We start from the raw sequence: 12,266 nt of genomic DNA on the forward strand, positions 1-12,266 counted from the left end.
CCACACGCGCTAGTGTTCACTCAACCCCAAAATAACTCAAATAGATGGGAAGCTAGCTCGCTAGCTAATACATACAGTCGCTAATAGATAGCTACCTAGCCAGCTAGATAGATAAATGATAGCTAGTTAGATAGCTAGCCATCCAGCTAATAGATAGCAAATATATAGCTCGGCAGCTAGCTTGATAGCTAGCTAGACTGTCATAAGTCTTCTCTCATAAGCAATTCTGTCAAACGGAAATTCCTTCCTCCAGAAAATGGAGTTATGCTGTTATGCTTAAATTATGATATTTTTTTTACTAGTTGGTATGATAGCATTATTAATATGAAAAGCAAATTAGTGACAGCTGATGATCAGACCAGAGTAACCACAGGGAAAGTGAAAGTTAGTGGATGCTATCTGTGCACATATAAATCAGGCCATATAAATAAAAATATTTCATATAGTGTATTTTTACATGAATAATTTGTTTGGCTCTCTGAAAACAATTCCCATCACTAGCGAGAAAGGCAACGGCGGCCGTTGATTTGGACAAGTGGCAAGAGATTTTGGAGCGACCGACTCACTCACCAAGACTGCAAGGGGCTCTTGTGCTGTCTCGCTGCAGCGAGCGCTCGCTTGTCGAGTTGGCAACAGCCGCCGATCTCACCACTTTGAACAAAGTCCTCCCGATACCTGCGGCAAAAACATGCATCAGGTTGCCGGATTTGTCTCGGCCATGAAAAAACAAAAAGTTATCATCTTGACCTTTCGTGACCCCTGCGCGGTTTCCGCAAGTCCAGGTAGAGGCCGGTAGCTTGACAGAATCTTGCGTGGCTCGTGCATCTCAAAGAAGAGTCGCCCTGCGGACAAAAGTCACTTGTTTTTCTTCATCCAAATTGACACCGTGGTTCAGGTCTTCTTCTTTTCCTTTCGACTTTTCCCTTCAAGGGGTCGCCACAGCGAATCAGTGACCTCCATCTTCAGAGGTTTCATTGGCATGTTTGTTTTGGCCAAGCTTTTACGTCGGATTCCCTTCCTGACAAAATCCTCTGTATTTATCCGGGCTTGGGTCAGGCACAAGAAGACTTATGTCCCCCTAGCCTTTTGCATGAAGTGTATAGATGGCTTGTGCGGGTTGTTTGTGGAGCCTGATTGATGGGATATTTTAACCTTCCAGTTTACACTCTGCTTTTGAACTATCAATGTTTTTTGGAATGGAATGGAATTTTTTTTTGGGTGATACACACTTTTTGGCTTACACACTCTGTTTGGGAACCAATTAAATTCGTAAGCTGAGGTCTTACTGTACTAATAATAATACAAATACTACTACTATTACTTTTCCTTTCGGCTTTTCTACTAACACGAATAATACTAATACTACTACTACTACTACTAATAATAATAATAATAATACATTTTATTTCTAAGCGCCTTTCAAAATTCTCAAGGACACTTTAATAAAAGTGTCACATCTCGTCGCCGTCCTGGGCGTGCCCCGCCCGTCACCTCCTCCGCTGCTCCCTGGAGACGGCCCCTCCCATCATCACTAACCTGGGGTCCCACAGCTGTTTGACATTCACTGATTGTGCCTTCTGACTATATATGCCGATCGCACATTACCGTCTCCGTCGGAGAATTCCTTCCGCATCCAGGCCGCTGGTAGCGGCTACACCGACTGAGCGTTGAGGGGGGTGTTTCGTCGCGGTTTGAACGCCGATCTCAAGGACGAGTTGGCTACCTGCGACGCTGGCACTACCTTCGACGACCTGGTCGACATAGTCATCGGCGTGGATCACCGTCTTCGGGAGCGGCAAAGGGAGCAGAGCGGCCGGCGGCCCAACGAGCCGCGAAGCCGGCCCAGGACGACCACACCCGGCAGCGAGCGCATGCGGCGCCTGGAGGGATCCCACAAACCCATGCTGATAGGGGGAGGGAACGACCGCACCAACCCCGTCGCACCCAAGACCCCCAGCCTAAGACCTCCTGCCCCTGCAAACCCACGTCGAAACGGCGACCACGGCGACCTCTGGAGGCCAAGTCCACGGTCCCCGTTACGCGGTTGGAGCTGGACGGTGAACCAAACCGTGCGGGCGCTAGTGGACTCGGGGGCCGACGGGTGTATCATCGATTCCCAGCTGGCTGACTCGTTGGGCTGTCAACTGTTTGATCTCCTTCCCCCTAAGGAGATCGTCGATCTTGACGGCCACCTGTTAGCTAGAGTCACCCACATCACGGCCCCGCTTAAACTCAGGGTAGTGGGCAATCACCTGGAGCACCGACAATTTTTAGTTATGCCCTCCCGGAACGCGCTGTTGGTATTGGGTCTCCCTTGGCTCAATACCCATGACCCGTCCATTTCCTGGGAGGGCCCCACCATTCAGGGCTGGAGCCCCTACTGCTACGCCAACTGCCTGCGGTCGGCGACGGCAGGGCGAGACCCCTCCCGCGGTGGCCCGCCCGAGGCCATCTGCCTCAAGGGCGTGCCGCAGTGCTACCACGACCTGCGGGAGGTGTTCATGACAACGCCAATCCCTGCCACCCCACCGACTGTATGACTGCGCTATTGAACTGCAGCCAGGGGCTCCATTACCGGACTCCAGACTTTTCCATATTTCTCAACCAGAACGGGAAGCCCTGAGCACCTGTATAGACTCCTCCCTAGCGGCGGGACTCATTCGCCCGTCACGTTCTCCGCTGGGCGCAGGGTTCTTCTTTATCGATAAGAAAGACAGATCCCTGCTGTTTGATCACATTATGCTGTTATGCTTAAATTATGATACCGGAGTCTGAACGACATCACCATCCGTAACAAATACCCTCTCCCCCTCATGGACTCAGCCTTCGCGCCCCTTCAGTCAGCTACTATTTTTTCTAAATTGGACCTCCGTAGCGCTTACCATCTGGTCCCTATCCGTGAGGGGGACGAATGGAAAACAGCATTCAAGACGCCTTTAGGGCATTTTGAGTACCTGGTGATGCCGTTCGGACTCACGAACGCGCCCGCCGTCTTCCAAAATCTAATCAATGATGTGCTCAGGGACTTCCTCAATGTTTTTGTTTACCTTGATGACATTCTCATTTTCTCTCGATCTGCAGAGGAGCACCGGCAACACGTCCGACGGGTCCTGGCGCGGCTCCTGCAAAACCGGCTCTACGTGAAGGCAGAGAAGTGCGAGTTCCATGTCCGCGTCTTTTCTGGGGTTCGTCGTGGAGTAGGGGCAGCTCAGGGCCGACCCCGCTACAACTAAAGCGGTGGTAGAATGGCCTACCCCGAAGACGCGCAAGCAGCTCCAGCGGTTTCTGGGGTTTGCCAACTTCTACCGCCGCTTCATTCGCGGGTATAATCAGGAGGCACTCCCCCTCACTAACCTCACATCCACCAAGGTTCCCTTTGGGTGGACGCCCGACGCTCTCCTGCGTCATCCCGACCCGGACCTCCCGTTTATGGTCGAGGTTGACGCATCCGAGTCCGGAGTAGGGGCCGTCCTGTCCCAGCGCTGTCCCACTGACCAGAAGCTACGCCCATGCGCCTTTTTCTCCCGCCGTCTCAGCCTCGCCGAAGCCAACTATGACGTCGGCAACCGGGAACTGCTGGCGGTCGTCCTGGCTCTGCAGGAATGGAGACACTGGCTTGAGGGAGCTACACACCCCTTCACCATCTACACGGATCATAAAAACCTGGCGGCCATCTGGACTGCCAAGAGACTTAACTCACGACAGGCCCGGTGGTCACTCTTCCTCACCGGTTTCAACTTTTCTCTCACCTACTGCCCAGCGTCGCAGAACACCAAGCCCAATGCCCTATCCCGCATTCATGAGCCGGCAGAGAGGGAGGAGATCACCGCCAACATCCTGCCGGCCCTGCGCATCCTGGGCGCCCTGAGGTGGGAGGTTGAGAGGTCCGCTCGTCACTTCCTGGACGAGCGGACGCTGGCGCGCTTTGGCTGCCGCTGCTTTCCCGCGTAATGTTTTTTACCTGTTTTTTACCTTCTTTTAGCCTTTTAAACCTCTTTTTAGCTTTTTTATGGTTCACGAACCTCTGGAATTACCAGACAGTCACCAAACGAACGTTGGCTATCGATCCATCTCATGATTCCGGTCGCTTATCCGGATCACTGACGAAGCCGCGTTATCATCTCCACCCACCTGTTCCCGCTGTCGAGGGCTACCTGGCCGCTGCCTCCCTCTGGGTGTTGCTGGTGAATATCATGGCGCTTCTCCATCGACCTGTTGGGCGGCTACAGTACTCGGCGGCGGAGCTGCTGAAGTTCCGCTCCCGATGGACGAGCGTGCCACCGGCGATTCTCCGATTTCCGGAAATCGCTCGTCGCCATTCACGGAGGTATATCCACCGCGGATCACGTCGAGGCTTTCACCTCGATGGCTCCAAGGATATCACCTCCCTGTGGTCATCCGTCCGCCAGCCGCGCAGAGGGAGTAGGCGCCCGATCGACCACCGTATGTTAGCCGGCCTGGCTAGGTCGGCTAATGCGCCTCGTCGTGGGGACGCCACCAGCGTCAACTTCGGCCTCCTCAACGTCCGCTCGCTTACGGGAAAGGGGTGTCTTATCCAAGACATTCTAATTGACCGTAAGCTTGACTTTTTTTGTATAACTGAGACTTGGCAAACGGCGGGAGACTTCTCCGAGCTCAATGGCGCAACTCCACCAGGCTTTGTTTACATTGCTAAGCCCCGCCTCTCAGGCCGCGGAGGTGGACTTGCGATACTTTACCGCAAGAACTGGAGAATCCTTCAAGTTTCTATCCAGGAAACCCAATCTTTTGAATGCCTTGCGTGTAAAATTTCTGGACCCTCACCCACCATCATAGCCACTGTATACCGTGCACCAAAACCACATTGTGACTTTCTAAAAGAATTCTCTGAGGTCCTCACACACCTCTCCACCCTGTCACCGAATGTAATTATTCTCGGAGACTTCAACATCCACATGGACAATTCCACTCTTCCCCTCACTAAAGACTTCACCTCCTCACTCGACAGCCTTGGTCTGCACCAATTCTCGGATTTTCCCACCCACATAAAAGGCCACACCCTGGACCTCATCTGCATGTCTGGCCTTACCCCTAAGAATTGCACAGCTGATGAAATCCCTATAACGGACCATTTCCTGGTTTCATTCAATGTTTCCATCACTCTCTCTCTCCCCAAACCACGCCGTGTCATCACATATCGCAACATCAAGGACATCAACGTTGCCACCCTTGCTGAGATGATTGCCACCCTGACTCTGGACCACAACTCTTCTCCTGATGAACTTGTCTCCCGGTACAACGCGGACCTCACGAACACCCTCAACGCCCTTGCTCCTGTAAAGTCCCGGTCTGTTCAATTTACCCGACCTGCACCCTGGTTCACCCCCCATCTCCGCTCCATCAAGACAAAGACTCGCCAACTTGAAAGACTTTACAGAAAGTCCGGGCTCACTATCCACAAGGACATGTATGCAACTCACCTTACCCTTTATAAGGACTCTATCTCACGCGCAAAATCGCTTTATTACTCTGCACTCATTGATTCAAATTCTCGTAACTCACGGGCCCTCTTTTCCGCTTATCACAAAATCACACAATCTCCTATCTCTCTCCCCTCACACTTTTATTCCTCTGAGACATGCAACACTCTGCTGATGTTTTTTAGCGAAAAGATCAACAAAATCCATCAGCACCTCGGGTCCTCTGTCCGCCCCCCTTCTCCCAGCCTTTCTACTCCTTCCAAACTTTTTTCCGCTTTTGCACTCCCCCATCCCTCTATAATCTCAGACATTATCACTAAAGCCAAGAACTCCTCCTGTCAACTCGACCCCCTCCCCACTATCCTTATCAAGTCCTGCCTACCCTCTCTTCTCCCATTTATTTCTACCATTATTCACTCCTCATTATCAACTGGAATTGTTCCTATCCCACTCAAAACCGCAGCTGTCACTCCAATCTTGAAAAAACCTGGCTCAGACCCAAACGATTTCAATAACTTACGTCCAATTTCCCACCTTCCATTCATCGCCAAAATTCTTGAAAAGACAGTTGTTTCACAGCTTCACTCACACCTCACTCACAATAACCTCTATGAACAATTCCAGTCTGGTTTCCGCCCCCGCTACAGTACTGAATCGGCTCTCATAAAAATCACGAATGATCTTTTTATGGCAGCCGATGCCGGTTCACTCTCCATCCTCATTCTTCTCGACCTGACCTCAGCTTTTGACACCATTTCCCACCCTATCCTTCTCGACAGACTTTCCACCCTAGGCATCACCCACACCCCACTCCGCTGGTTTCATTCCTATCTCTCTGATCGCGCACAATTCATCCAAATCAACTCGTTCACCTCACGGTCCTCTCCGGTGTCCTCTGGTGTGCCTCAAGGGTCTGTCCTGGGGCCACTTCTCTTTATTATCTACCTACTTCCTCTTGGCAATATTTTCCGTAAGTTTGGCATTCACTTTCACTGCTTCGCGGATGACACCCAACTCTACCTCTCCAGCAAACCCGACGCTTCTCTTCCACCTTCATCCCTCTCATGTTGCCTCTCAGAAATCAAATCCTGGCTTTCCCATAACTTTCTCAAGCTCAACAGTGAAAAAACTGAACTTCTTCTTGTCGGTACCAAATCCACCCTCCACAAAACTAACAGTTTCTCCCTCACCATTGACAGTTCTACCGTGTCCCCCTCCCCTCAGGTCAAGAGTCTGGGTGTCATCCTCGATAGCTCACTTTCCTTTCACTCCCATATTAATAACATTACTCGGTCTGCTTATTTCCACCTCCGTAATATTAACCGTCTCCGTCCCTCGCTCACCCCTCACTCCGCTGCTATCCTTATCCACAGTCTTGTCACCTCCCGCATCGATTATTGCAACGCACTTCTCTTCGGTGTCAATCAGAAATTTCTCCATAAACTCCAACTCGTCCAAAATTCTTCAGCCCGGATCATCACTAAAACCCCCTCCTTTCACCACATCACCCCTGTACTCCAGCAACTCCACTGGCTGCCGGTTAAACATCGTATCGAATTCAAAATACTTCTGTTTACTTTCAAAGCCATCCATAACCTTGCTCCTCCCTATCTTTCTGACCTGCTTCAAATCTCTGTTTCCTCTCGGTCCCTCAGATCCTCATCCTCCCTTCACCTCTATGTGCCCTCTGCCCGTCTCACCACGATGGGATGCAGAGCCTTCAGCCGCTCTGCTCCCAAACTCTGGAATTCACTCCCACCCAACATCCGTAATATTGACTCCCTCCCTATTTTCAAGGCTCATCTCAAAACCCATTTGTTTAAAATTGCTTTCAATGTCTAATTCTCTCTGCTATTGTATTATTTATCATTTTACTTATGGTTTTATTGTTATGTGCTGTGTTCTATTGTTTTTATTGTAAAGTGTCCTTGGGTGTTTTGAAAGGCGCTTGAAATAAAATGTATTATTATTATTATAAAGTTCAGCAAGCCCAGGGGACGGCCCCCATCCCCAGAGGCTGCCCCACGGATCACCTGTTCGTCCCCCCCCCCCTCCGCTATGCACTGAGGTGCTCATCTGGGGGCACACCTCCAAGATAGCCTGTCACCCAGGGGTCAACAGGACGATCCAACTCATCGCCCAACGGTTCTGGTGGCCGGGGTTCAGGAGGGACATCACCCTCTTCGTGAAAGCCTGCCCGACCTGTGCCCGTGAGAAAGCCTCCCACCAGCCCCCGGCAGGACTCCTCCAGCCTCTACCGATACTGTCTAGACCCTGGTCCCACATCTCCGTCGACTTCGTGACAGGCTTCCCCCCCTCCCGTGGCAAGACGGTCGTCCTCACCGTAGTGGACCGATTCTCCAAGTCGGCCCACTTCGTCCCGTTAACCAGGTTGTCGTCCGCCATCGACACGGCTCAACTCCTGGTTAACCACGTCGTCCGTCTCCACGGGATTCCGACGAGCATCGTGTCGGACCGGGGACCGCAGTTCGTGTCCAAGGTATGGAAGCGTTTCTGTCGGTTCCTAGGGGCGTCGGCGAGCCTGTCGTGTGGATACCATCCCCAGACCAACGGACAGACGGAGAGGAAGAACCAGGACCTGGAGGCGGCCCTCCGGTGCGTGTGACTCCACAATCCGGCGTCATAGGCCCTCCACTTACTCTGGGTGGAGTACGCCCACAACTCCCTGGTCTCCACAGCAACAGGTCGGTCCCCGTTCATGTCTGCCTGTGGCTATCAGCCGCCTCTGTTTCCCACCCAGGAGGGCCAGGTGGAGGTCCCGTCTATCGAACATCACCTCAGACGGGCCCACCGAGTCTGGAAGGAGACCAGGGCCGCCCTGTCACGCACGGCGTCCCGGAACCAGCGGGTCGCGGACTGTCGTCAGCGACAGGCACCCAGCTACCATGTCAGGTAGGAGGTTTGGCTGTCCACGAGGGACCTTCGGCTAGCGGGGACTTCAGCCAAGCTGGGCCCACGCTTCACGGGTCCCTTCCCCATCGAGGCCATCCTCAGCCCGGTCTCGGTGAGGCTCCGGCTGCCACCCACCATGCGGATCCATCCCGTATTCCACGTTTCCCTCCTCAAGCCAGTGGAAACCAGCTCCTTAGCCCCCACGCCCACCCCCCCCCCATTTTTCCCCCCGGATGTTGGACGACGGACCGGTCTACACCGTGCGGGAGATCCTGAACTCCAGGCGCATGGGCAGGGGAGTGCAGTACCTGGTCGACTGGGAGGGCTATGGACCGGAGGAACGTCAGTGGGTCCCACGTTCCTGGATCCTCGACCCGTCTCTCACCCGGGCGTTCCATGCGGCTCACCCATCCAAACCTGGTGGGCCGCCAAGAGGCGTCCGTTGAGGGGGGGGGGGGGGGCACTGTCACATCTCGTCGCCGTCCTGGGCGCGCCCCGCCCCTCCCGTCACCTCCTCCGCTGCTCCCTGGAGACGGCCCCTCCCATCATCACTCACCTGGGTTCCCACAGCTGTTTGTCATTCACTGATTGTGCCTTCTGACTATATATGCCGATCGCACATTACCGTCTCCGTCAGAGAATTCCGGAAGCTACCCTCGCTACTACCTTGCCGTCAGGTCTGCCTCAGTTAGTCGCCGTCACTTACCGTCCCTGTCTATTATTTTTGCATGCGTGTCTCAGTAGACTTTTTGCTCCTGGAAATCTGTCTCGTCGTGTATTTCGGATCCAAACCTTCCCACCTTCCTTTGTCACTCGAGTCCTGCCTTCTAGCCTCGAGTGGCGTGATATAGGACTATTAATTAATACTACTAATAATACTACTAATACTACTAGTACTACTAGTACTACTTCTTCTTTTCCACTAATACTAATAATACTAATAATACTACTACTACTAATAATAATAATAATAATTTACATTTACATACATAATAAATAATACATATAAATAAATAATACAAATAATACAATAATAATACATAATAAACATTTTATTTACACACAATATATTTTCCACAACAAAACGGGTAAAAAAAGGATAAAAACTTATGTGAAATAACATCGAATTAATACATGATTGAATAAGGAAAGAATATTTTCACATTCGCAACTGTTCCAATGGATGAATTAAAAGAAGTATTTTAAAAAAATGTGGTTCAGGTGCTTCCGGCAAAAGTGAAACGAGCAACACTTACAGGCTTGACGGCTCGACAAAGTGTTTGGAGCTCAGAGCGCCGCTCTTTGACGTAGCCAAAATCGGCCTGCTTCCAGAAAAGATGGCGGGCGGCCTCCACGGAATCCATCCTAAGAGGAAAGGCGTGGCTCATCCAAATACTGCCGCGACGTCCGCCATGTCAGAAACGAGACTTACCATGCAGAGTCTGACGGCTTGCAATCGGGATAGCTGAAGCGCTTCTCCGAATCGCACTTTTTCTCATAACCCCAACAGGAAGACAAATTCAGCTGGGCAAAATGCTGTCGAAAGAACAGTTGAAGAAACACCACATCTTCCCAAATTTGCTCAAATGTGGTTGTGAGGAATGCGCTGGGGGTCTCTTACCTGAAAGGGGCATTGGGGGTCAAGCCGGCACTGCTTGGCAAAGTCCTTGTTGTTGTACAGGAAGTAGGGAATGTGCTCCGTTGCAAGGGAAATGCTGCTGTAGTTGAATTCAGCGACCGCCGCCGAAAGCAGAACCGCCACCGACAGCAGGACCGCCGCCGACAGCAGCGCCGCGGCAGGAATCACTCGGGTGTGCATGTGGGCTCTTGAAACCTGGGGCCAAAAGGGAGAGGCGGAGCCTCCTTTTGCAAGGCCCAGGACCTTCACACCAGTGATGGGAATTCTTGCTCTGTTCAGAGAGCCGGTTCTTTTGGCTCGGCTCACTAAAAAGACTGGCTCTTTTGGCTCCCAAATGGCTCCTCAGTTTTTTTTTTTTGCTTAAATTTATTAACTACCAAAAAAATCATGTAAAATTATCTCATCTCATCTCATCTCATTTTTCGTACCGCTTATTCCTCATTAGGGTCGCAGGGGTTGCTGGAGCCTATCTCAGCCGTCTTCGGGCACGACATGTAAAATTATGTGAAAAACAAATTATATAATAAAAGTGTAGTACGTCGTACATTATTTGAAATAATAAAAAAACGCTCACAAACGCGGAAATGCCTTTTGCGCACGTGCACATTGTGCCTTTCTCAATCCGACTGTACGCAGCGAGAAAAAATATATATAAACAATTGAGAATTACTTTTGCTGGTTTGCCGTATCAAAGTTGTAGTGCGCCGTACATTATTTGAAATTATAAAAAAAAAACGTAAAAAATACGTGGAAAACGTATAATTTGACATGTATGAAAGCCAAAAGAGCTGAATCATTTTCATGAGCCGAGCCAAGACAACCGGCTTTCTGAAAATTCCCATCACTACATCACTACAAAACAATCCAGGGAGGTCAACCGTCGAGTTGACTGTTTTCACAGTTTGAAAAGGGGCACGAGTGGGGATGTGCACACAATTGTGGCTGGCGATGGCAATCGTTTTGAGTACAGACTTGAGGAGCTGAAGTCACTCGATGAGCTTCGTGAACCCCCCCCCCCCCTTCAACCGGTGTGTAGACCTGCCACCTTTAAAATCTGTGAATGAAGGCAGCGTCTGCGAAATTCGGCTATCTTGAAACGGATTCCCCCGAAAACAGGACAAGGCAGGGCATCTTTTTTTGGTCGCACGTTTATCCTCAGTCGTCTCCGACGCGCTGCAGCAAGCTAACGTTATCAAACTTTGAGCTAACAGTACCTTGCGATTCGATTTGAATTTGGAATGCTTTGGCAAAAATGAATTCATTAGCCCGTGTACAGCCTGGAGTCCCACGCCGCTGTTTGGACGCGTTTCGAACCGTTCCGCGATTTTTCACGTTGATGCTAACCGGACGATAATTCGGATGAAGGCTAAATCGATGCACCGCGTTCGGGGACGGAAGCAGTCTGGATAAGTGTTCCCCACACACACGCTCGTCATCACTTCGTCGGAACTTAACGAGTGGCGTAAAGTTGAAGAACGGACGTCGTGTTTACCCGTGGGCGGAACTTAATTTTCGTCGAAGGGAAGCGTCGCTCTCGTCGGTGGTCGCCATTGGATCCGGATGCTCGTGCGCGGTGTGTCGCGATCACCGCTAGATGGCCGACTCCATTCGATAGACCTGCCGCTTCTCCTCGATGAGATCAATGGTGGGTGATTGCAGGACCGCGGACCACAACGCGCAGTAGCCACTAGTGATGGGAATTCTGTTTATTTTCAGAGAGCCGGTTCTTTTGGCTCGGCTTACTAAAAAAGATCCGGCTCTTTTGGCTTTCCAAATGGCTCCTCAGTTTGGTTGTTTTTTTTGTTGTTGCTTACATTAAATAACTACCAAAAATCATGTAAAATTATGTAAAAAAATACACTACATCAAATATATTTATTTATATGGCTTGCTTTATATGTGCACAGAGAGCATCCACGAACTTTCACTTTTCCTGTAGTTACTCTGGTCTGATGATCAGCTATCACCAATTTTATTTTCATATTAATAAAGCTATCATACAAACTAGTAAAAATGACTGGCTATGTGCAAACTGACAAAAAAAGATCATGATGTTCCCATGTTACAAGTCCACGTGTATAGTGCTAATGGCAGCCAGAGACCATATAAGGCCGTTTTTGACATAAATGGAACAAAGATTTCGATGGAGATTGACGCCGGCGCTCGCGTCAGCATTATCTCTGAAAATGTGTATGAGCGGCCGTTCTCGCATATACGTACCACTACAGGGGAGTCGTGTAGCTCTAAAGGGCTAT

At 50.7% G+C, this 12,266-nt stretch overlaps 1 protein-coding gene across 5 annotated transcripts in view; it reads right to left on the bottom strand.

Annotated features, from left to right (window-relative positions):
• The window catches only part of eogt (EGF domain specific O-linked N-acetylglucosamine transferase), a 28,759-nt gene extending 17,052 nt beyond the window's left edge, over positions 1-11,707 (bottom strand). The window contains exons 1-6 of one of the 5 annotated variants that reach the window (XR_016116578.1): positions 11,226-11,492; positions 9,994-10,206; positions 9,805-9,908; positions 9,629-9,737; positions 748-842; positions 571-675 (exon numbers count right to left, since the gene is read on the bottom strand). Coding sequence is in view for 4 of the 5 variants with exons in the window: in XM_089009460.1 (XP_088865586.1) it covers positions 571-675; positions 748-842; positions 9,629-9,737; positions 9,805-9,908; positions 9,994-10,206; positions 11,226-11,273 (674 nt within the window). In the remaining variant the exon portion in view is untranslated. The other 4 variants (XM_089009462.1, XM_089009461.1, XM_089009460.1 and 1 more) reach the window with 4 other exon arrangements.
• Positions 11,708-12,266: the final 559 nt, after the last annotated feature.

The sequence above is a fragment of the Hippocampus bargibanti genome, linkage group LG12 (genome assembly GCF_051943395.1).
Source record: "Hippocampus bargibanti isolate YZ-2025 linkage group LG12, ASM5194339v1, whole genome shotgun sequence".
Taxonomy (NCBI): domain Eukaryota; kingdom Metazoa; phylum Chordata; class Actinopteri; order Syngnathiformes; family Syngnathidae; genus Hippocampus; species Hippocampus bargibanti.